Source organism: Balaenoptera physalus (assembly GCF_965194825.1).
Source record: "Balaenoptera physalus genome assembly, chromosome: 8".
Lineage (NCBI taxonomy): Eukaryota > Metazoa > Chordata > Mammalia > Artiodactyla > Balaenopteridae > Balaenoptera > Balaenoptera physalus.
In genome coordinates, this window is record NC_138887.1 from 14,985,104 (window position 1) to 15,011,229 (window position 26,126).

Here is a 26,126-nt window from a genome sequence, read left to right on the forward strand (position 1 = left end):
CTGCAGGGTGTGTGCCCCTCCTCTGATTGGCTGAGGTAACAGGGTGGTGTTCCAGGAATCTCAGCCATCAGTCTTCTGGTTCCAACCAGTCTGGGGTCCTAGTGCTTGTGCTCAGCCTGAAGTTACCATCCTCCACCGGGGTGGGGGCCTGAGTTCCTGTAGAAGAACCCAGAGATATATACCAGATTGTTCTGTACATTCCCCCAGGAGGAACCAGGACCTGCCCCATCTCTGCACTGTTGTTTCTTTCTGCATCACCTCATTCCCTTAATTAGTGACTGTTTGACTCTGCCCTTTGGAACTCAGGGAAGGTCTAGGAGGCTGAAAGCCTTTTTCCTACAAACAAGAAACTGGGGACACAAAGGCTTTCGTGCCTGGGAGGGTCCTGCTCAGTTTCGGCCCCCTTTTCTTTGATATGCGTCAGTCTTGAGTGGAACAGGTGTTGGAAAAGAAAATAACATTTTGGATAGAGAGGTTAATCATAAACTCAGCAGAGGACCTCGGTTTTAGGGGGACTCAGTTTCAGATTAAATATTCTACAAACGGTTTGCAATGAGTAGGAGTCTAAGACTTGACTCTCGTCTTCAAAGAACTTACAGTCCAGTGTCACATAAACTGTCAAGACTTTAAATAGCATAGGAAGGAAGAAAAGCAGCATAATATCTAAATTGTGTCACCGAAAAATTAATCAGTAGATCTAAAAAAGAATTGGAAAATTTTATTTGAGCCAAATTTGAGGATTATAACCTGGGAAGAGCATCTCAGAAAGCTCTGAGAACTGTTCCACCAGTTAGAAGTCAAGACACAGTTTAAGTTTTTTGAGACAGAGGGCTGTACATTAAATGATGTATATTGACAGTTTACGTAATCCAGATTTAAGTGCCATCGTGGTGGATCATGTGACCCTTTACAAGATCAAGAACGAATGCTCTGTCTTCCTGATGCTAGGAGACTGTTGCTGTATGATTCAGCAGGTATTCCTGCTAATGGGGGAGGTCTGGTCAAGTCATGATACAGGGGCACCATGCACAGTGTGGGGAGAGGGGAGGCCAAAGGGCAGAGAAGAATTTTTCTGTTTAAATTTTTCTTGTCTTGCCATAAATATGAATTTTATTTCACAATTGCATGTTCAGTTTTGTGCTGTAGGAAACCTTATCTATTGGGTAGCTTCTCTAAATTAGTTTTCAAATTAGTTTTCATGAAACATCCTACTACTAACTATTTTTTCATTGACTTCCGTAATAAAAGATGACTGATTTTCTGTTCGCTTAAAAGTGAAATCTATTTTGCCATAATGAAAATATATTATCCTATCTTCTTTTGAGACAAGTTGCTGAGTTTCGTTCAAGTAGTAATTTACCTTGAATCCTAATTTTTTTTTTCTTGCATTTCAGATAAGACCATGAATTATGGCATTTCTTAAATGAAGCATTCAGGAATGAAGTGAAAGTCATAACGTATAGAAAATAAATGATTTTTAAGTTATGTCTGTTAATTTGACTATAAGTCTATATTATATTTACCTCCTTAGTAATGTGAGAAGTCTTTGTGGGAAGCAGAGGAGCAAGCAGCTGCCTTTCTTGTGCTCGCCTAAACGTTTCTGGAGGATAAGCCACGTCAGTCTACAAAGAGGTTTTCATACAAGCAAAATAAGGTGCAAATGGACCAAAAGTGAAGCTCGTTCTTGCAGTAAGCACTGTTACTCTACAAGCAACCATGGTTTATGTTTTGGAATTTTGAAACTTAGCACTTCGGCTCCCAAGGGACTTACAAAAGCAAGCCTTTGTATGTCCCGTATTAAAAATACTTTGAACTCTGTTTCGAAGGCTGTTTTTGGCAAGCAGAATGAAATGATCTCTCGTTTAGCTCAACTTAAGCCAAGTCCTCAAATATTAAGAAAAGTGTCAGATAGTGGCTGGTTAAAACAGAAAAACATTAAACAAACCATCAAATTTCTGAAAAAATACAGCAACAAATCAGCAGAAAAGGGTTCTTTTGCAGCAAAGGAAAGTCACGTTATGGAGAAAGAAGATATAGGTAAACAAAGCCTTTTTCATTACACGAATAATCTAACCACAAAATTTGGAGAGTCATTCTACTTTTTATCAAGTCATATTAATTCATACTTCAAGCGTGAGGAAAAAATGTCTGAACAAAAGGAAAATAAAGATTTCCAGGACAAATCAGAACTTGAACTTAAAAAGACTGAAGACGAGGAACCCAGTTCTCCAGATCCTGGCGTCCTGACTGATAAGAAGCTGGGCTCAGAAGCTTCTTCATGTTCTGAGGACAATGCTGCAAGTCCCAGTGGGACGCCTGAGGTTCTTCCCATTTCTACTAAACAAAGTATTGCTAACTTTCTTTCTCGCCCCACTGAAGGTGTACAAGCTTTAGTAGGTGGTTATATTGGTGGACTTGTCCCCAAACTAAAGTATGATTCAAAGAGTCAGTTAGAAGAGCAGGAAGAGGCGATGAAAGCTGAGCAGGCCATCAGCAAAGACAAAAATGCAGAGGAGAAAAGGCGGTTATCTCTTCAGCGAGAAAAGGCAAGTCGTTATTCAGCGTGGTTTTAAGTTTTAATTTTTGGCGAATTTCTAAGTTTCGTTTCCTAATGGGACCTAAGACACTTTAATCATCTGTTGGTATCACTGGAGCAGTTGCATACTCAAATCATACATATTTTAACATGTCTTTGCAGATAATTGCCAGAGTGAGTATTGATAACAGAACCCGGGCATTAGTTCAAGCGTTAAGAAGAACAACTGACCCAAGGCTCTGCATTAATAGAGTTGAAGAACTGACGTTCCATCTTCTAGAATTTCCTGAAGGAAAAGGAGTGGCTGTCAAGGTAATTCTGATTACCTTTAATCTGGTTTTATTTTGGAATAAAAATACTGATAAACCTTCTAAAATGGAGAAGGCAACGCGTTTCATTTTTCTATTTAAATATTTTTGTGGTTTTATCGTACATGTGATGTGTTATATATTTAGTAATTGCCCTGTGCTTTGCATTATGCCAAATGCTCCCTTTTATTCTGTGATATGTTATGCTCTTAGTACTCATACCTGTACTTTAAGATTAAACATTTTAAAATAGAGGATAAATCTCAGTATATTAGTTGAATTGCCTATTAGCTGCCATGGTTTTCTTAAATGCAGTGTAGGTATTTATGCTGTGTAACTACTCTTAAGACAGGAGTCGTAATTCATAAGTAAAAACATTGCTAATTTTTATTTCATGATCTTTCTGTGCTTGAAAGTCTAAAAAATTTCATGATCTTATCAGTAATTGAACTTGTGATCCTATTACTAAAACGATTAGCTTTTCTTTGCCTCAGTGTTTTCAAATATAAAACAGTGGAGATAATTTAGACCCATTTAAATAGACTGTTTTCAGAGAAATAATATAAAATGTGAATGATGCGGTTGAGTGTCTTTACACCTGTACTGAGGTTATTTGTAATACATAATGAACAATTTGGAAATATCATATAATGAATAGACAGTTTTTAATGTTTTGTTAGAGATCCGTTAGTGCTTATTTTTAACCTGCCACCCAGAAAGTTATAAGTTAACTTAGTTCGTATTTATTCAATGTTTTGATAACCATCTTGCTCAAAAGTTATGTTTTTAAATCATCTACCCTCTGTAGTTTTATATTGTGTAATACATACATTATAATAGCTAAACTTTAGAATTTCATGTTCATAGAATTTGGGATTATCTTTCATATATATGTAATCTCTTACCTAAAAGATAAAATTTCCAAATATAGATATGCTTTTAGGTCATTTAACATGTTGGTGATATACTGAAAGCAGAGCTCTAAGATGGAATTGCATACTTTAAAGAACTTTTAAAAAACGTTTCATTGAAGTGTAATACACATGCAGTTTTAAATCCATTTTTTTTTTTTTTAATAGCTACTTTATTTATTTATTTATTTATTTAATTTTTGGCTGTGTTGGGTCTTCGGTTCGTGCGAGGGCTTTCTCTAGTTGCGGCAAGCGGGGGCCACTCTTCATCGCGGTGCGGGGACCGCTCTTCATTGCGGTGCGCGGGCCTCTCACTATTGCGGCCCCTCCCGTTGCGGGGCACAGGCTCCAGACGCGCAGGCTCAGCAGTTGTGGCTCACGGGCCCAGCCGCTCCGCGGCATGTGGGATCCTCCCAGACCAGGGCTCGAACCCGTGTCCCCTGCATTAGCAGGCAGACTCTCAACCACTGCGCCACCAGGGAAGCCCCACATGCAGTTTTAAGTGTGAAGTTCAGTGAGTTTTCACATATATCCACATAACCAGCACCCAGAATTCTGTTCTGAAGAATAGAATTTGTCAGCACTTCAGAAGCCTCCCTTGGGCCCCCTTTCAGTCACAATCTCCCAAAAAAATAATCACAAATCAGTTTTGCCTGTTTTTGTACATTATGTAAACTCTTATGATTGGCTTCTTTCACTCAACATGCTGGTAGGAATCTTTTACATTGTTGTGGGTAGTTGGAGGTAATTTATTCTTGTTGCTCTTGTATTCCGTGGTGTGAATGTGTCACAGCTTATTTATTCATTGTAGTGTTGTTGGATTTCTGGGTAGTTTTCAGTTTTAGTCTGTTATGACTAGTTTTGCTAATAGAAACTTTGAGAAGTCTTATTTTACATAACTGATCCCAAATCTAGGGACCCTTCAATACCAAGGAGAAATGTGATATGTGTTTTCCTGTAGAATGGCTCACCTTCTGGGTTTACCTGGCTTCCTCCTCATTGGTATAGTTGATGTATTCCTCTTTCCTTTTTATTTCCTGCACATTCGAATTTAAATGTAAAGACCTGATTGAGTTAAGCATTTTCTTGTTAGGGCGCATTGTAGATGACATGCACCTCATATTGCATTGTGTCAGAACACACATAATTGGTTCAACAACAGTTAGTAATGATAAGGTTGACCACTAGATTAGGGAGATCTTTTCATTAGTCTGATCTTTTCATTGGACAATTAGGCTAGAACCATTAGCCATCAACCATTAACCTAATTGTTTCTAGAACTAGTCATTTCATTAGGGTTGCAGAATGATATATTTCTAATTCTGTCATTCCTTCTGCTTTATAATTGACATTCTCCTGTAAAAGTAGAGCTTTCTTCACCAACTAAAGCTATTTGGTTACTCTCAAAGATCAATGTTGCAGGAAAAGCAGAAGAAATGCTTAATTTCTTTCTACTTAGTCACCAGTTTTCAAAGTAAAGAGTTGCTTTTTTTTTTAAAAAATAGATCTTTATTGGAGTATAATTGCTTCACAATACTGTGTTAGTTTCTGTTGTACAACAAAGTGAATCAGCCGTATGCATACACATGTCCCCATAACCCCTCCCTCTTGAGCCTGCCTCCCACCCTCCCTATCCCACCCCTCTAGGTCGTCACAAAGCACTGAGCTGATCTCCCTGTGCTATACGGCTGCTTCCCACTAGCTGTCTATTTTACATTCGGTAGTGTATATATGTCGATGCTACTCTCACTTCACCCCAGCTTCTCCCTCCCCTCCCCGTGTCCCCATGTCCATTCGCTATGTCTGTGTCTTTATTCTTGCCCTGCCACTACCTTTTCATCAGTACTTTTTTTTTTTTTTTAAGATTCCATATATATGTGTTGGCATACGTGATTTTTCTCTTTCTGACTTACTTCACTGTGTATGACAAACGCTAGGTCCGTCCACCTCTCTACAAATAACTCAATCTCGTTTCTTTTTAGGGTTGAGTGATATTCCACTGTATATATGTGCCACATCTTCTTTATCCATTCATCTGTCGATGGACATTTAGGTTGGTTCCATGTCCTGGCTATTGTAAATAGAGCTGCAGTGAACATTGTGGTACATGACTCTTTTTGAATTATGGTTTTCTCAGGGTATGTGCCCAGTAGTGGGATTGCTGGGTCATATGGTAGTTCTGTTTTTAGTTTTTTAAGGAATCTCCATACTGTTCTCCATAGTGGTTGTATCAATTTACATTCCCACCAACAGTGCAAGAGGGTTCCCTTTTCACCACACCCTTTCCAGCATTTATTGTTTCTAGATTTTTTGATAATGGCCATTCTGACTGGTGCGATGTGATACCTCATTGTAGTTTTGTTTTTTTTTTTTAAGCTACAGCCAATCAAATAATCTCCTTTCTTTATTATTTATTTATTTATTTATGGCTGTGTTGGGTCTTCATTTCTGTGCGAGGGCTTTCTCTAGTTGTGGCAAGCGGTGGCCACTCTTCATCACGGTGCGCGGGCCTCTCACTATCGCGGCCTCTCGTTGCGGAGCACAGGCTCCAGACACGCAGGCTCAGTAATTGTGGCTCACGGGCCCAGCTACTCCGCGGCATGTGGGATCTTCCCAGACCAGGGCTCAAACCCGTGTCCCCTGCATTGGCAGGCAGATTCTCAACCACTGCGCCACCAGGGAAGCCCCTCATTGTAGTTTTGATTTGCATTTCTCTAATAATTAGTGATGTTGAGCATCTTTTCATGTGCCTCTTGGCCATCTGTATGTCTTCTTTGGTGAAATGTCTATTTAGGTCTTCCACCCATTTTTTAATTGAATTGTTTGTTTTTTTGCTATTGAGCTCCATGAGCTGTTTGTATATTTTGGAGATTAATCCTTTGTCTATTGTTTCATTTGCAAATATATTCTTCCATTCTGAGGGTTCTCTTTTTGTCTTGTTTATGGTTTCCTTTGCTGTGCAAAAGCTTTGAAGTTTAATTAGGTCCCATTTGTTTACTTTTGTTTTTATTTCCATTACTCTAGGAGGTGGATCAAAAAAGATCTTGCTGTGGTTTATGTCAAAGAGTGCTCTTCGTATGTTTTCCTCTTAAGGGTTTTATAGTATCTGGTCTTACATTTAGGTCTTTAATCCATTTTGAGTTTATTTTTGTGTATGGTGTTAGGGAGTGTTCTAATTTCATTCTTTTACATGTAGCTGTCCAGTTTTCCCAGCACCACTTATTGAAGAGGCTGTCTTTTCTCCCTCGTATGTTCTTGCCTCCTTTGTCGTAAATTAGGTGACCATAGGTGCATGGGTTGATCTCTGTGCTTTCTATCCTGTACCATTGATCTATATTTCTCTTTTTGTGTGAGTACCATACTGTCTTGATTACTGTATCTTTGTAGCATAGTTTGAAGTCGGGGAGCCTGATTCCTCCAGCTCTGTTTTTCTTTCTCAAGATTGCTTTGGTTAATCGGGGTCTTTTTTGTTTCCATACGAGTTGTAAAATTTTTATTCTAATTCTGTGAAGAATGCCATTGGAAGTTTGATAGGGATTGCATTGAATCTGTAGATTGCTTTGTGTAGTATAGTCAATTTCACAATATTGATTCTTCTAATCCAAGAACTTGGTATAATTCTCCATCTGTTTATGTCATCTTTTATTTCTTTCATCAGTGTTTTATACTTTTCTGAGTACAAGTCTTTTGTCTCCTTAGGTAGGTTTATTCCTAGGTATTTTATTCTTTTGGTTGCAGTGGTAAATGGGATTGTTTCCTTAATTTCTCTTTCTGATTTTTCATTGTTAGTGTATAGGAATGCCAGAGATTTCTGTGCATTAATTTTGTATCCTGCAACCTTACCAAATTCATTGGTTAGTTCTAGTAGTTTTCTGATGGCATCTTTAGGATTTTCTATGGTATAGTATCATGTCATCTGCAAACAGTGACAGTTTTACTTCTTCTTTTCCAGTTTGTATTCCTTTTATTTCTTTGTCTTCTCTGATTTCCATGGCTAGGACTTCCAAAATTATGTTGAATAAGAGTGGCCAGAGAGGACGCTCTTGTTTCGTTCCTGATCTTCATGGAAATGGTTTCAGGTTTTCACCATTGAGTGTGATGTTTGCTGTGGATTTGCCGTATATGGCCTTTATTATGTTGAGGTAGGTTCCCTCTGTGCCCATCTTCTGGAGAGTTTTTATCATAAATGGATGTTGAATTTTGTCAAAAGCTTTTTCTGCACCTATTGAGATGATCATATGGTTTTTATTCCTTAATTTTGTTAATATGGTGTATCACATTGATTGATTTGTGTATATTGAAGAACCCTTGCATCCCTGGGATAAATCCCACTTGATCATGGTGTGTGATCCTTTTAATATGTTGTTGGATTCTGTTTGCTGGTGTTTTGTTGAGGATTTTTGCATCTATGTTCATGAGTGATAATTGGGCAATAATTTTCTTTTTTTGTAGTATCTTTTTCTGGTTTTGGTATCAGGGTGATGGTGGCTTTGTAGAATGAATTTTGGAGTGTTCCTCCCTGTGCAATTTTTTTGGAAGAGTTTGAGAAGGATGAGTGTTAGCTCTTCTCTAAATATTTTATAGAATTCGCCTGTGAAGCCATCTAGTCCTGGACTTTTGTTTGTTGGAAGATTTCTTTTTTTAATTAATTAATCTATTTATTTATTTATTTTTGGCTCTGTTGGGTCTTTGTTGCTGTGCTCGGGCTTTCTCTGGTTGCAGCGAGCGGGGGCTGCTCTTTCTTGCAGTGTGCAGGCTTCTCATTGCAGTGGCTTCTCTTGTTGTGGAGCACAGGCTCTAGGCACGGGCTTCAGTAGTTGTGGCTCACGGGCTCTAGGCAAGCAGGCTTCAGTATTTGTGGCTCACGGGCTTAGTTGCTCCACAGTATGTGGGATCTTCCCGGACCAGGGCTCGAACCTGTGTCCCCTGCATTGGCAGGCGGATTCTTAAGCACTGCGCTACCAGGGAAGTCCTTGTTGGAAGATTTTTAATTACAGTTTCAGTTTCATTACTTGTGACAGGTCTGTTTATATTTTCTAATTCTTCCTGATTCAGTCTTGGAAAATTGTACCTTTCCAAGAATTTATCCATTTCTTCATGGTTGCCCATTTTATTGTCATATAGTTGTTTGTAGTAGTCTCTTACAATCCTTTGTATTTCTGCGGTGTCAGTTGTGATTTCTCCTTTTTCATGTCTAATTTTATTGATTTGCATCTTCTCCCTTTTTTTCTTGATGAGTCTTGCTAAGGGTTTATCAATTTTGTTTATCTTCTCAAAGAAGATAAACAGCTCTTTGTTTTATTGATCTTTGCTATTGTTTTCTTTGTTTCTATTTCATTTATTTCTGCTCTGATCTTTATGATTTCTTTCCTTCTACTGACTTTGGGTTTTCTTTGTTCTTCTTTCTCTACTTGCTTTAGGTGTAGGGTTAGATTGTTTATTTGAGATGTTTCTTGTTTCTTGAGGTGAGATTGCATTGCTATAAACCTTCCCTCTTAGAACTGTTTTGCTGCGTCCCATAGGTTTTGGGTTGTTGTGTTTTCATTGTCATTTGTTTCTATGTATTTTTTTATGTCTTCTTTGATTTCTTCAGTGATCTCTTGGTTATTTAGTAGCGCAGTGTTTAGCCTCCATGTATTTGTGTTTTTTACAGTTTTTTTCCTGTAATTGATTTCCAGTCTCATAGCGTTGTGGTCAGAAAAGATGCTTGATACGATTTCAGTTTTCTTAAATTTTCCGAGGCTTGATTTGTGACCCAAGATGTAATCTATCTTGGAGAATGTTCTGTGTGCACTTGAGAAGAAAGTGTATTCTGCCACTTCTGGGTGGAATGTTCTATAAATATCAATTAAATTTATCTGGTCTATTGTGTCATTTAAAGCTTCTGTTTCCTTATTTTCTGTTTGGATGATCTGTCCATTGGTGTTAGTGGGATGTTAAAGTCTCCTACTATTATTGTGTTACTGTCAATTTTCCTTTTCATGGTTGTTAGCATTTGCCTTATGTATTGAGGTGCTCCTATGTTGGGTAAATAAACATTTATAATTGTTATATCTTCTTCTTGGATTGATCTCTTGATCATTATGTAGTGTCCTTTGTTATCGCTTGTAACAGTCTTTATTTTAAAGTCTGTTTTACCTGATACGAGTATTGCTACTCCAGCTTTCTTTTGATTTCCATTTGCATGGAATGTCTTTTTCCATCCCTTCGCTCTCAGTCTGTATGTGTCCCTAGGTCTGAAGTGGGTCTCTTGTAGACAGTCTATATATGGGTCTTGTTTTTTTATCCATTCAGCCAGTCTGTGTCTTTTGGTTGGGGAATTTAATCTATGTACATTCAAGGTTATTATCGATATATATGTTCCTATTACCATTTTCTTAATTGTTTTGGGTTTGTTTTTGTGGGTCTTTTTCTTCTCTTGTGTTTCCTGCCTAGAGAAGTTTCTTTAGCATTTGTCGTAAAGCTGGTTTGGTGGAATTCTGAATTCTCTTAGCTTTTGCTTCCCTGAAAAGCTTTTGATTTCCCCGTCGAATCTGAATGAGGTCCTTGCTGGGTAGAATAATCTTGGTTATAGGTTTTTCTCCTTCATCACTTTAAATATATCCTGCCACTCTCTTCTGGCCTGCAGAGTTTCTGCTGAAAAACCAGCTGATAACGTTATGGGGATTCCTTTGTATGTTGTTTTTTGTTTTTCCTTTGATGCTTTTAATATTTTTTCTTTGAATTTGATTTTTGTTAGTTTGATTAGTATGTGTCTTGATGTGTTTCTCCTAGGGTTTATCCTGTATGGGACTCTCTGTGCTTCCTGGACTATTTCCTTTCCCAGGTGAGGGAAGTTTTCCACTATGATCTCTTCAAATATTGTGTCAGACCCTTTCTTTTTCTGTTCTTCTTCTAGGACCCCTATAATTCGAATGTTGGTACAGTTAGTGTTGTCCCAGAGGTCTCTGAGATTGTCTTCAATTCTTTTCATTCTTTTTTCTTTATTCTGCTCCTTGGCAGTTATTTCCACCATTTTGTCTTCCAGCTCACTTATTCGTTTTTCTGCCTTCGTTATTCTGGTATTGATTTCCTCTAGTGTATTTTTCATTTCAGTTATTGTGCTGTTCATCTCTGTTTGTTTGTTCTTTAGTTCTTGTAGATCTTTGTTAAACATTTCTTGTTATTGTCTCAGTCTGTGCCTCCATTCTATTTCTGAGATTCTGGATCATCTTTACTATCATTATCTGAATTCTTTTTCCGGTAGATTGCCTATTTCCTCTTCATTTATTTGGTCTTGTAGGTTTTTACCTTGCTTCTTCATCTGTAACATATTTTTTTGCCGTCTCATTTTTTTTTCATTTTTTGCATGAGTGGGATCGTGTTCCTGTCTTACTGGTTGTTTGGCCTTAGACTTGCAACAGTGGAGTTTATAGGCTGTAGGGTAGAGCTGTGTCTTGGTGCTGAGATGAGGACCTCTGGGAGACCTCACTCTGATGAATATTCCCTGGGGTCTGAGGTTCTCTGTTAGTCCAGTGGTTCAGACTTGGAGCTCCCACCACAGGAGCTTCGCCCTGACCCCCGGCTTGGAAGCCAAGATCCCACAAGCCTCACGGGGCGGCAAAAAGAAAAAAAAAAAAGGTGAACAATAAAAAAGTAAAAAATAATATTAGACTAGGAAACTAACAGCTATGTTAGAAAAAATATAAAAATAACAATATAGGTGAAACAAAAAAAAGGAGGAGGTAAAAAGGTGGAAAAGGCCTTGGCCGTGGAGGGCGGGGCCTAAGCAAGGGTGAGGTTTGGGCGGTGCGTGGGACCTATGTTTAAGACCCACAGGGCTGGAAAAGGCCAAGGGTGGGGGGACGTAGGGGGAGCTTAAGCTCAACAGAACAGAAGGGGCTTAGGTGTGCCTCCTGCCTGTGGTCTCAGAGGGCAGAGGACCCACCTGGGAGCCCAGCAGGCTTCCTGGGCTCGAGTGGACGGGGCAAACACCCTCTGCTCCTTTCCCTCTCCTCTGGTCCTGGAGGGCTCCTCCTGCCTGCCTCTCCTGTTCTGTCCCGGCCTCCCTCCTTTGCCCCCAGGACCAACCCGGCCCGAAGGGGACCACTGAGGGCGTAGGACCTCTGAGGGCAGAATTCCCCAGCCAATTGGGCAGGAGAAACACTGGGCCTCCTCCACCCTGATCCAAGGCCCTGAGGGTCCCTCTAGGCGTGGGAACCCCTCCCCCCTCTCAGCCACCCCTGAGGGGCGCCGTTCCTGTCTGACCTCCACTTCTCTTCCCGCCTCAGTCCCCCCACGTCCTACTTGTTCGCTTGGGGGTTCTTCCCATCTCCTTGGGCATTGGGGTCCCCCACCAGTGTCCGGCAGGTGCTCTAGTTGTGGGGAGATGCAAACTCTGCATCTCCCCACACCTCCATCTTCAAGAGTTGGTTTAAAAGCTGCCTCAACAGTGAGATGAATTTTTGGCATTTTTTTCTTTTTTTCTCTTTATTATCGTTATGCCCTCATAGTTTTTCATAAATTGTGTTTCTGTAATCTTTCCCCTCCTCCCTTTTTTCTAAATGCTGAATTTGTCTTAAATATAACTAGTAGGGGTCCCTTCAAGCGGATTCATGTTTCTTTTCTTTTAAAATTTTTTTAAAAACATTATATGTAGAAAATATAGGGCTTCCCTGGTGGTGCAGTGGTTAAGAATCGCCTGCCAATGCAGGGGACACGGGTTCGAGCCCTGGTCCGGGAAGATCCCACATGCTGCGGAGCAACTAAGCCCGTGTGCCACAACTGTTGAGCCTGCGCTCTAGAGCCTGCGAGCCACGACTACTGAGCCCACGTGCCACAACTACTGAAGCCCGTGCGCCTAAAGTCTGCGCTCCGCAACAAGAGAAGCCATAGCAATGAGAAGCCCGTGCACCGCAATGAAGAGTAGCCCCTGCTCGCCACAACCAGAGAAAAGCCCGCATGCAGCAACGAAGACCAAACACAGCCAAAAATAAAATAAATAAAATAAATAAAAATTTGAAAAAAAAAGAAAAAAGAAAATATACATACTAAAAGTATACAGCTCCATGAATTTTCAAAAATTGAACACATCTATATAACAACCACCCAACTGGGAAACAGAATGTTACCCAAAGCACTCCAAAAACCCCTTCCAGTCATTATCTTTAAAAAGATTGACCAATTTTCTAGCAGTGTATATTAGTTGTACCTCTTTCTGTGTGTTATATAAATGGAATGATACAACATGTGCTCTTTTATGTCTTTTTTTTTTTCTCCCACTCAACATTATGTTTGTGAGAACCTTCTATATTGATGGGTGTAGTTAAGGAACATTCATTCTCATTGTTATGTGTTCTGTTGTATGAATATAGTACAATCTATTTATCCATTTTACTACTGATGGACATTTGGGTAGTTTCCAGTTTGGGAATATTTAGGAATAGTGCTTCTCAGGTGTATCTTTTGGAAAACATAAGTCTTCATTTCTTTGGGATATATACCAAAGAGGAGTAGTACTGGTTATAGAGTGTGCCTGTTCTCATCTTTAGTGTATACTGCCAAATGGTTTTACAAAGTGCTTATACCAGTTGATACTTTCACCAGAACTGTATGAGCCTCCTGGTTGTGTTATTTCCTCTCCAATGCTTTATATCATTTTTTTATTTTAGCCATTTTGTTAGATGTTTAGTGATGTTAAATTGTGGCTTTAATTTGTATTTCTCTGGTAACTATGAAGTTCAGCAACTTTCCGGTGTTCACTGGCCTTTTGTATACTGCCCTCATGAAGTGCCTATTCCAGGTCTTGCGCGTTTTTCCATCGGGTTGACCAGCTTTTTCTTACTGATTTGTTGAATTTCTTTATATGTTATGGATGTAAGTCTTTTTATATGTATTGTAACATATGCATATATTATATACATATATATATATATATATATATATACATACACGTATATATGTCTGATAAATATATTCTCCCAGGCTGTGGGTTACCTTTTCATTCTTTCTAATCGTTTTTGACAAGTAGATTTTTTTTGTTTTTTTTTCCTGGCCGCATTGCACAGCATGCGGAATCTTGGTTCCCTGACTAGTGATGGAACCCATGCCCCCTGCAGTGGAAGCGTGGAGTCTTAACCACTGGATCGCCAGGGAAGTCCTGATGAGTAGATATTCTTAATTTTAATATAGTCCAGTTTATAAATATTTTCCTTTATGGTTAGCACTTTGTGTCCTATTTAAGAAATCTTTGCCTGTTCTAAGATCATAAAGATATTATCTTGTCATGATCTGTATGTGTTAAAAATAATCTTACATCTTCACTCTTGATTTGACAAAAGCAACAAAATATCTTTTCTCTCAATATAGGAAAAAATTATTCCATATTTACTACGATTGAGACAAATTAAGGATGAAACTCTTCAGGCTGCAGTTAGAGAAATTTTGGCCTTACTTGGATACGTGGATCCAGTGAAAGGAAGAGGAATCCGGATTCTCACAATTGATGGTGGAGGAACAAGGTAAGGCTAGAAAAAAAGATTAAAAAAAAATTTTTTTTTATCGAAGTATAGTTGATTTGAAATGTTGCGTTAATTTTTGTTGAAGAGCAAAGTGATTTAGTTATACACATATTCTTTTTTTATATATTCTTTTCCATTATGGTTTATCAGATATTGAATATAGTTCTCTGTGCTATACAGTAGGACCTTGTTGTTTATCCATTTTATATATAATAGCTTACATCTGCTAACCCCAGCCTCCCACTCCATTCTCTCCCAACCCCCTCCCCCTTGGCAACTACAAGACTGTTCTGTATGTTCGTGAGTCTGTTAGAAAAAATGATTTTTTAAAACTATAGATCCTAAATATTAAAAATAGAACTACCATATTATCCAACAGTTTCACTTCTGGGTATTTATCCAGAGAAAACAAAACACTAATTTGAAAAGATATATGTACCTCTAGTTTATTGCAGCATTATTTACAATAACCGAGATAAAGAAACAATCTCTGTCCACTGATGGATGAATGGATAAAGAATATGTGATGGATAAAGAATATGTGAGAGATAAGTATACACACACACACACATATAGGTACTACACACACAGGAATAATACTCAGCCATAAAAAAGAATGAAATCTTGCCATTTGTGACAGCATGGGTGGAACTTGAGGTTATTGTGCTAAGTGAAATAAGTCAGACAGGGAAAGACAAATACCATCTGATTTCACTTATATGTGGAATCTAAGAAACAAAGCAAACAAAACAAGACAAAACTCAAAGATACAGAGAACAGATTGGTGGTTTCCAGTTGGAAGGGGGATTGGAGGGTGGGCAGAATGGAGAAGAGGATCAAAAGGTACAAATTTCCAGTTATAAAGTAAGTCATGCGGATGTAATGTACAGCATAGGGAATATAGTCAATAATATTGTATTGCAAATTTGAAAGTTGCTAAAAAAACTAAATCTTGAATGTTGTCATGTCATGACAGGAAAAAAATGTTATGACTTATAGTGATAGATGGTTAATAGGCTTATTGGACTGATCATTTTGCAGTGCGTACAAATGTTGAATCATTATGTTGTACACATGAAACTAACACAATGTCATATGCAATTACACTTCAAAAAAAACTATACATCTAGTTCAGTTGTAGGAATTTTTTACGCTGATTCAGTGTATTTACATCATTATAAAGTCAAATTTTTAAAATAAAACATGAAATCGTTTTTCTTAATTTACTAATTTATAAATCTAAGAACTTATTTTGAACATATACCTGAATTTCCTTTGATTTTTTTTTTTTCTTAACATCTTTATTGGAGTAAAATTGCTTTACGGTGGTGTGTTAGCTTCTGCTGTATAACAAAGTGAATCAGCTATACATATACATATATCTGCATATCTCCACCCTCTTGCGTCTCCCTCCCACCCTCCCTATCCCACCCCTCTAGGTGGTCACAAAGCACCAAGCTGATCTCCCTGTGCTATGCGGCTGCTTCCCACTAGCTGTCTATTTTACATTTGGTAGTGTATATATGTCCATTCCACTCTCTCACTTCGTCCCAGCTTACCCTTCCCACTCCCCGTGTCCTCAAGTCCATTCTCTACGTCTGCGTCTTTATTCCTGTCCTGCCCCTAGGTTCTTCAGAACTTTTTTTTTTTTTTTTTAGATTCCATATATATGTGTTAGCATACGATATTTGTTTTTCTCTTTCTGACTTATTTCACTCTGTATGACAGACTCTAGGTCCATCCACCTCACTCCAAATAACTCAATTTCATTTCTTTTTATGGCTGAGTAATATTCCATTGTAAATATGTGCTACATCTTCTTTATCCATTCATCTGTCGATGGGCCCTTAGGTTGCTTCCATGTCCTGGCTATTGTAAATAGTGCTGCAGTGAACATGTGGTACATGACTCTTTGAATTATGGTTTCCTCAGGGTATATGCCCAGTAGTGGGATTGCTGGGTTGTATGGTGGTTCTATTTATAGGTTTTTAAAGAACCTCCATACTGTTCTCCATAGTGGCTGTATCAAATTACATTCCCACCAACAGTGCCAGAGGGTTCCCTTTCCTCCACACCCTCTCCAGAATTTACTGTTTGTAGACTTTTTGATGATGGCCATTCTGTCTGGTGTGCGGTGATACCTCATTATGTGTTTGATTTGCATTTCTCTAATGATTAGTGATGTTGAGCATCCTTTCATGTGTTTGTTGGCAATCTGTATATCTTCTTTGGAGAAATGTCTATTTAGGTCTTCTGCCCATTTTTGGATTGCGCTGTTTGTTTTTTTGATATTGAGCTGCATGAGATGCTTGTAAATTTTAATCCTTTGTCAATTGCTTCATTTGCAAATATTTTCTTCCATACTGAGGGTTGTCTTTTCGTCTTGTTTATGGTTTCCTTTTCTGTGCAAAAGCTTTTAAGTTTCATTAGGTCCCATTTGTTTATTTTTGTTTTTATTTCCATTACTCTAGGAGGTGAGTCAAAGAAGATCTTGGTGTGGTTTATGTCAAAGAGTGTTTTTCCTGTGTTTTCCTCTAAGGGTTTTATAGTATCTGGTCTTACATTTAGGTCTTTAATCCATTTTGAGTTTATTTTTGTGTATGGTGCTAGGGAGTGTTCTAATTTCATTCTTTTACATGTAGCTGTCCAGTTTTCCCAGCACCACTTATTGAAGAGGCTGTCTTTTCTCCATTACGTATTCTTGGCTTCTTTATCAAAAATAAGGTGACCATATTTTTATTGTGGGTTTATCTCTGGGCTTTCTATCCTGTTCCGTTGATCCATATTTCTGTTTTTGTGCGAGTACCATACTGTCTTGATTACTGTAGCTTTGTAGTATAGTCTGAAGTCCAGGAGCCTGATTCCTCCAGCTCCGTTATTTTTCCTCCGTATTGCTTTGGCACTTCGGGGTCTTTTTTGTTTCCATACAAACTGTGATGTTTCTTGTTCTAGTTCTGTGAAAAATGCCATTGGCAGTTTGATAGGGATTGCATTGAATCTGTAGATTGCTTTGGGTAGTATAGTCATTTTCACGATGTTGATTCTTCCAATCCAAGAACATGGTATATCTCTCCATCTGTTTGCATCATCTTTAATTTCTTTCATCAATGTCTTATAGTTTTCCACATACAGGTCTTTTGTCTCCTTAGGTAGGTTTATTCCTAGGTATTTTATTCTTTTTGTTGCAGTGGCAAATGGGAGTGATTCCTTAATTTCTCTTTCAGATTTTTCATCATTAGTGTATAGGAATGCAAGACATTTCTGTGCATTGATTTTGTATCCTGCTACTTTGCCAAATTCATTGATTATTTCTAGTAGTTTTCTGGTAGCATCTTTAGGATTCTCTATGTATAGTATCATGTCATCTGCAAACAGTGACAGTTTTACTTCATCTTTTCCGATTTGTATTCCTTTTATTTCTTTTCCTTCCCTGATTGCTGTGGCTAAAATTCCAACACTATGTTGAATAATAGTGGTGAGAGTGGACAACCTTGTCTTGTTCCTGATCTTAGAGGAAATGATTTCAGTTTTTCACCATTGAGAATGATGTTGGCTGTGGGTTTGTCATATATGGCCTTTCTTATGTTGAGGTAAGTTCCCTATATGCCTACTTTCTGGAGGGTTTTTATCATAAATGGGTGTTGAATTTTGTCAAAAGCTTTTTCTGCATCTATTGAGATGATCATATGGTTTTTCTCCTTCAGTTTGTTAATATGGTTTATCACATTGATTGATTTGCGTATATTGAAGAATCCTTGCATTCCTGGGATAAACCCCACTTGATCATGGTGTATGATCCTTTTAATGTGCCGTTGGATTCTGTTTGCTAGTGTTTTGTTGAGGATTTTTGCATCTATGTTCATCAGTGATATTGGCCTGTAGTTTTCTTTTTTTGTGACATCTTTGTCTGGTTTTGGTATCAGGGTGATGGTGGCCTCGTAGAATGAGTTTGGGAGTGTTCCTCCCTCTGCTGTATTTTGGAAGAGTTTGAGAAGGATAGGTGTTAGCTCTTCTGTAAATGTTTGATAGAATTCGCCTGTGAAGCCATCTGGTCCTGGACTTTTGTTTGTTGGAAGATTTTTAATCACAGTCTCAATTTCAGTGCCTGTTTATATTTTCTATTTCTTCCTGGTTCAGTCTTGGAAGGTTGTGCTTTTCTAAGAATTTGTCCATTTCTTCCAGGTTGTCCATTTTATTGGCATGTAGTTGCTTGTAGTAATCTCTCATGATTCTTTGTATTTCTGTAGTGTCAATTGTTACTCTCCTTTTTCATTTCTAATTCTATTGATTTGAGTCTTCTCCCTTTTTTTCTTGATGAGTCTGGCTAATGGTTTATCAATTTTGTTCATCTTCTCAAAGAACCAGCTTTTAGTTTTGTTGTTCTTTGGTATTGTTTCCTTCATTTCTTTTTCATTTATTTCTGATCTGATCTTTATAATTTCTTTCCTTCTGCTATCTGGGGTTTTTTTGTTCTTCTTTCTCTAATTGCTTTAGGTGTAAGGTTAGGTTGTTTGAGATGTTTCTTGTTTCTTGAGGTGGGATTGTATTGCTATAAACTTCCCTCTTAGAACTGCTTTTGCTGCATCCCATAGGTTTTGGGTTGTTGTGTTTTCATTGTCGTTTGTTTCTAGGTATTTTTTGATTTCCTCTTTGATTTCTTCAGTGATCTCTTCGTTATTTAGTAGTGTATTGTTTAGCCTCCATGTGTTTGTATTTTTTACAGATTTTTTCCTGTAATTGATATCTAGTCTTATAGCATTGTGGTCGGAAAAGATACTTGATACGATTTCAATTTTCTTAAATTAACCAAGGCTTGATTTGTGACTGAAGATATGATGTATCCTGGAGAATGTTCCATGAGCACTTGAGAAGAAAGTGTATTCTGTTGTTTTTGGAAGGAATGTCCTATAAATATCCATTAAGTCCATCTTGTTTAATGTATCATTTAAAGCTTGTGTTTCCTTATTTATTTTCATTTTAGATGATCTGTCCATTGGTGAAAGTGTGTTATTAAAGTCTCCTACTATGATTGTGTTACTGTTGATTTCCCCTTTTATGGCTGTTAGCATTTGCCTTATGTATTGAGGTGCTCCTATGTTGGGTGCATAAATATTTACAATTGTTATATCTTCTTCTTGGTTTGATCCCTTGATCATTATATAGTGTCCTTCTTTGTCTCTTGTTATAGTTTTTATTTTAAAGTCTATTTTGTCTGACATGAAAATTGCTGCTCCAGCTTTCTTTTGATTTCCATTTGCATGGAATATCTTTCTCCATCCCCTCACTTTCAGTCTGTATGTGTCCCTAGGTCTGAAGTGGGTCTCTTGTAGACAGCATATATACGGGTCTTGTTTTTGTATCCATTCAGCCAGCCTGTGTCTTTTGGTTGGAGCATTTAATCCATTTACATTTAAGGTAAGTATTGATATGTATGTTCCTATTACCATTTTGTTAATTGTGTTGGATTTGTTATTGTAGGTCTCTTCCTTCTCTTGTGTTTCCTGCCTAGAGAAGTTCCTTTAGCATTTGTTGTAAAGCTGGTTTGGTGGTGCTGAATTCTCTTAGCTTTTGCTTGTGTGTAAAGGTTGTAATTTCTCTGTCGAATCTCAATGAGATCCTTGCTGGGTAGAGTAATCTTGGTGTAGGGTTTTCCCTTTCATCGCTTTAAATATGTCCTGCCACTCCCTTCTGGCTTGCAGAGTCTCTGCTGAAAGTCAGCTGTTAACCTTATGGGGATTCCTTTGTATGCTATTTGGTGTTTTTCGCTTGCTGCTTTTAATATTTTTTCTTTGTATTTAATTTTTGTTAGTTTGATTAATATGTGTCTTGGCGTGTTTCTCCTTGGATTTATCCTGTATGGGACTCTCTGCACTTCCTGGACTTGATTGACTATTTCCTTTCCCATATTAGGGAAGTTTTCAAGTATAATCTCTTCAGATATTTTTTAAGTCCCTTTCTTTTTCTCTTCTTCCTCTGGGACCCCTGTAATTCGAATGTTGGTGCATTTGATGTTATCCCAGAGGTCTCTGAGACTGTCCTCAATTCTTTTCATTCTTTTTTCTTTATTCTGCTCTACAGTCGTTATTTCCACTATTTTATCTTCCAGGTCACTTATCCGTTCTTCTGCCTCAGTTTTTCTGCTATTGATTCCTTCTAGAGAGTTTTTAGTTTCATTTATTGTGTTGTTCATCATTGTTTGTTTGCTCTTTAGTTCTTCTAGGTCCTTGTTATACGTTTCTTGTAATTTCTGCATCTATTTCCAAGATTTTGGATCATCTTTACTATCATTACTCTGAATTCTTTTTCAGGTAGACTGCCTATTTCCTCTTCATTTGTTTGGTCTGGTTTGTTTTTACCTTGCTCCTTCATCTGCTGTGTATTTCTCTGCCTTTTCATTTTGCTTAACTTTCTGCGTTTGTGGTCCCGTTTTTGCAGGCTGCAGGTTCGTAGCTCCCGTTATTTTTGGTGTCTGCCCCCAGGTGGCTACGGTTGGTTCAGTGGGTTGTGTAGCCTTCCTGGTGGAGGGTACTGGTGCCTGTGTTCTGGTGGATGAGTCTGGGTCTTGTCTTTCTGCTGGGCAGGACCAAATCCGGTGGTGTATTTTGGGGTGTCTGTGACCTTATTATGATTTTAGGCAGCCTCTCTGCTAATGGGTGGGGTTGTATTCCTGTCTTGTAGTTGTTTGGCATAGGGTGTCCAGCACTGTAGCTTGCTGGTTGTTGCGTGGAGATGGGCCTTAGCGTTGAGATGGAGCTCTCTGGGAGAGCTTTCGCCGTTTGATACTATGCGAGGTCTCCGGCAGACCAATGTCCTGAACTCGGCTCTCCCACCTCAGAGGCACAGGCCTGACACCCGGCCAGAGCACCAAGACCCTGTCAGCCACACGGATACTGTTGTCCTAAAACTAACAGACTCTCAGTTATTTCTCCAGCTAAGATGGGTTTCTTCTGGATCAGAAGAGAATTACATTTCTGGATCTATAACCATGAGGAGCCATGAGCAAATCCCTTTCCTTTGATTTTAATGTGACCTAGTATTTATATTTTAGTTTGGTCTTTTCAGACGTTTTCGGTAGTTTAGGACAGTTTATCAACTGTGATTCTCTTAAAATCTTGGCAGTGTTCTATAATATTAGCTGTCTTTTATTGTATTTATCTTACCCATATGTCAGTCAACTAGTAATAAAGTGATTGTTAGGAAAGGAGCCTATGGCAGTAACTTCCTGACTCCCTACATCTTCTCACAGATGCCAAGCTCAGAAGGAGATAATTTCACCATCAGGCTCCCTTCTTACTAATGGCAATCCATCCATGCTTCCTATTCGGTCTTAGTTTGTCTAGTTCCTTATTTGTTCGTTAGGTGCTTTGACTTCATTTCATGAACCTTTCCCCCTAAAATTTCTAGCTTGTGTTCCAGTTCCCTGCCATCTCTGCTCTTCCCTTAAGAGACAACAAGTAGAAAAACAAAAATGTATTATTGAGTAGTAATCGGTGCTATGAAGAAATGTAAAGCAAAGTAAAGGGATAGAGAGTAACAGTGCTGTTACTCTCTAAAGAGTGATCATGACTATGAGTTTTTGAAAAAATAACAGTTGAGAAGAGATCTGAAATAAGAACATGGAAGAACATTCAAATGTACGTTTAGAGTGAGGGAACTATTAGTGAAAAGAGATTGTGATCAATAAGTAATACTTGATTTCATAGAATAGGAATTTTATTAGTCATACAGGGAGGAAATTAGAGTGAAGATATTTGGGAAAATCTAGAGGCTGGTTAGGATGAAGGTGGGGTTAGGTCAGTGATTCTCCACTGGAGGTGATTTTGCCCTCTAGAGAGTATTTGTCTGTGTCTGGAGACGTGTTAATAGTGACAGTTGGGGGATTGCTACTTACATTCAGTGAGGAGAGGACAGTTGTGCTAAATATCCTCCAATGCCTAGGACAGCCCCTACAGCAAAAGATTACCTGGCCCAAAATGTCAGTGGTGCTGCTGTTGGGAAACCTCGGTTTAGGGGACTATGAGAAAGCAGCCAGAATGGGAGATTGGTATTGAAAGGAGTAAGGCAAGAAGGCTCGTGAGAAAAGAACCCATGTCTTAACATTTCTTTTGTCTACGAGAGCTTGGCAGAGTGTTAGGCGTGTAGAATCAACCTAGCAATAATATTTATTTTTAAATTTGTCCTGAATTAATTTATAAATACTGCATTTTAAACTAGTTTCCTTCTGGCTTATACAAGTGAAACTGGGGAGGGAAAAAAAAAGTATAAAGAAAAACAAACCAAACGAAACAATCATAGCTCACAATTCCAAGGTTATTTTTACTATTTTGATTTATTTCTTCAAATATTGTTTTCTGTTTGAATATATACATGTGCATGTTTTATTTCCTTTTCATAAGATAATGGAGGGCACACTGTTAGATATGTTTTACCCAGCATGATCTTTCATTCTTCATGTCTCACATTAAAAATACATTGAATTCACCGTGTATCGCCCTCATAAGCCATCTTTTCTTCTCTGACCGCTCTTCAAATCCACATTACTTCTGGCAATTTAAAAAAAAATCTGTGTCTTTCGTTTTCTATGAAAACGTCTTAACGATGTTTTCTAGTAACTTTGTGCTCGTAGTATCAAAGCACAATTTGACACTCTAAATTTTATTTTGTGGTGCCTGACTAATACTGTGTTCTCTGCTCCACACCTTGTATTGGGATGAGAACTTTTCACTATGTGTGTGTATCCCCCAGTATTGAGGGTTTTCCAGGTGTTACACACACCCTGAATTGGCCTGCACCTCCTAGGCTGTTTCACCTTTCACATTCCATCATGAAGCTACTTGCTGCCTTTGGCAAGGGTCCAGAAATGAACAGAGTCAGCACGTAAATTAATACATTCTTAGTGCAAAGCCTCGTTTTGAGGTAGTTGAAAGTTGTTAAAAATGAATAAATAACAGAAAGCTTAAAAGTATGACTAGTAAAATACATGAAATGTATAGAAGCACAGGTAACCAACCACATTGGTAAGTGGAGAAACCCAGTACCTGGCACCCCAAAACCGGCGAGTGGAAGTTTGAAGGAATTTCCGCAGTTGGAGTGTTTGGTAAAATACTTTACATTGCCATATATTTGTTGTCTTATTTAAAGAGATACTAGTGTAAATTCAAAAGTGGTGCCATGACACAGGTTTTAATACCATTATTTAGATACTAGATTTTCAAAAGTGATCCAGAAACCTTTGTCAGTTTTAAATGATGCTAATTTATATTAATAGTTTTCATGTTAGCATATAAGCTAGGAAACCAAAGATTGTTTTATTCAATAGTTTAACTTTCCTTAAAACAAGAATTCTCATTTTTGCCTTTTATTTTTCCTACAGGGGTGTGGTTGCTCTTCAGACCCTACGAAAATTAGTTGAACTTACTCAGAAGCCAGTTCATCAACTCTTTGATTACATTTGTGGTGTAAGCACAGGTGATTGTTATTATCATGTGGAAGTGGTGCATCCCAGCAGTGCATTAAGAAAAATAACATTAAGCACTCATATTTAAGATCCTGGTCATTTCCTGAAGTGATGGATGTTAGTTTCGTGTTTTGATGATGATAGACCTTTGATTTGCTTAATGAACTTTTAAAAATGTTTATTGGGAATAAGTTAATATTCAGAAGTAGATTTTAGCGTGCTTTTCTAATATGGTTTAAATAAGCCACAGTGACAAGTATAAATTATGAATTATCACCTTATGGTATAGTCACCTGAAGGAAAGTAGCAAAGTGATAGGTACTCAAATTGTGCTTGAACAAACAGAACATTAAGGATGGATAAGATTTTACTTTCTTTTGAAAGGTATCCCTCTGTGAGGAAATTGCTTCTTATATGCTTTTTTATCTGGTTGTTTGAAACCACACGGATAAATGTGAGAATCTATGTTTTTTAAAAGCTTTTTAATATTGCTAGTCGATGTACATTTAAAATTCTAGTTTCATGCTTGTGTAGAAGAAATTGGCAGCTTCGAATATGATTGCTTCTGAATAATTTTCTAGTTTTCACTGACTCACCAACAGATAAATCTTTGTTTTGCTTTCTGTTTGTTTTGTTTTTCTATTTCTTACATCAACTCTCTCACCCATGCATCACCCCCATCCCCCAGTGTGTACATGAAGCTTCTCAGGGTACCTATAGCTATTGCTTACCTCCCAGGTAACACTCAAGGACTGTTAGCATTGCAGATCCCTGCTGTACATTTTACTATTTGGCCTGATAATTTCTCACTTTACATTAGTTTATCTTTATAGACTTTTCTATATTTTCTCATTCTTTGGAATTATAATAGTAGACCTAAAGACTACCAGCAACAAAATCAAATGATTTCTCTACATTATCTGTGTCAAGTATGACAGATATTCCCAAAGGGCACGTTAATTGATGCTCCATTGTGAAAACTAAATGAGAGCAGTTGTAGGGATAATTCAGAAGTATAAGGAATCAGTGATTCCTGTGATGTTCCACTGAACAGTGATTCCTCGAGATGATAGCAGATATGGAAAAGGTTGGGTTAAAGAAAGTTAAAACAGGTTTCTTTACAGAGAGACTTCTGAGATCTTCTAGCATGTTAAAAATGCCTTGTGACTCTCAGGATAGGAAAATAATATGTATATCCCCAATTGATATAACTATGGAAATTTTTCTTAAAGAGACCTTCACAGTGCAGGTGTTCTTGGTATTTTTTCCTGGAGCTGTTACCCTGGCCATTTCTGTTAAATTTTGGAACGGTCCTAGCAGTTTAAACCTTTAAACATATCCACACGCTAACTTCTTGCTTTGGCACCATTGTTAGTAGGTGGGTGCTCGATGAAGAGAAATTTAAACCAGAGATTCATCTATCGAGTAGAGTATTTGTTTATGTAATACGTACGTTTCTGCACTTACACAGTATATCTTTTCCATTGTGTCTTCTAGCTTACTTTAACCTTAACTTATAATATAGTGCTTATAATTTTCCTTTCTTTTAACCATTTTGTATATTCTAATGTAGAAATTTTGTTTGCACATTTAGTGTTTGTTTTGGCTGCGTTGGGTCTTAGTTGCGACACACGGGATCTTAGTTGCAACATGCAGGCTCTTCACTGTGGCATGCGGGCTTCTCTCTAGTTGTGGCGTGCAGGCTCAGTAGTTGCAGTGTGCAGGCTCTCTAGTTGTGGCGCACGGTCTCTAGAGCGCACAGGCTTAGTTGGCCCGCAACATGTGGGATCTTTGTTCCCTGACCAGGGATCAAACGCACGTCCCCTACGTTGGAAGGTGGATTCTTAACCACTAGACCATCAGGGAAGTCCCTGCACATTTAGTTTTTATAAAGTTAAAAATATATATTTAGTTTAAGGGTAATGTCCTTAACCATTCAATAAAATTCAGTTTTTTAATATCTGTTCATCTTTATAGTAGCTCTTCTTGAAAGCAACTTAATTTTTTTTTTGGCAAGTTATTTCTTGTGTTAATTAAACATTTTCTGCAAATTGATAAGCAACAATTTCTATCATATAGTTATGCCATACAATGTATTTTAAAACAAGCTGACTTATCTTTTACTAGAGTAAGACTAAGAATAATAAAATACATAAAATATTTAAAATACCTTATGATAGTGATTTCCTGTTTTTTACTTTGTTCGTAATCTTAATGTAAGCGGTGATGCTCTACAGGTCTTCGCCCCTACCACCCTCTCACTCAAAGCGTTCTTCTCCCCTTTTCCTCCTTAGTTCAGGGCTACGCCAGTTAGGTACACTAGGTGGCAGTGTGTCCTATCAAGTGCAGCTAAGGTATGCAGTCAGCTGTTTAAAAAGACATCCCAGAGACCTAATTTCTTTATTTATTACATTG

General features: G+C 38.0%; 1 protein-coding gene and 1 long non-coding RNA gene across 5 annotated transcripts in view; one reads left to right on the forward strand and one right to left on the reverse strand.

Moving 5' to 3' along the window:
• LOC309666210 (calcium-independent phospholipase A2-gamma) overlaps positions 1-26,126 on the forward strand; it is a 148,128-nt gene that overhangs the window by 84,924 nt on the left and 37,078 nt on the right. For 2 of the 4 annotated variants that reach the window (XM_082473512.1, XM_082473511.1), the window contains exons 2-5: positions 1,532-2,546; positions 2,699-2,848; positions 14,103-14,254; positions 23,628-23,722. In XM_082473512.1, the coding sequence (XP_082329638.1) occupies positions 1,788-2,546; positions 2,699-2,848; positions 14,103-14,254; positions 23,628-23,722 (1,156 nt within the window). In that variant the 5' untranslated portion in view covers positions 1,532-1,787. Of the gene's footprint in view, positions 1-1,394; positions 2,547-2,698; positions 2,849-14,102; positions 14,255-23,627; positions 23,723-26,126 lie in introns of all 4 variants that reach the window. The other 2 variants (XM_082473510.1, XM_082473509.1) reach the window with 1 other exon arrangement.
• Positions 6,163-14,096, reverse strand: LOC309666302. The gene is made up of 2 exons (XR_014267027.1): positions 11,555-14,096; positions 6,163-11,519 (listed from the first exon to the last, which is right to left on the reverse strand). It is a non-coding gene; the product is annotated as an uncharacterized lncRNA (long non-coding RNA).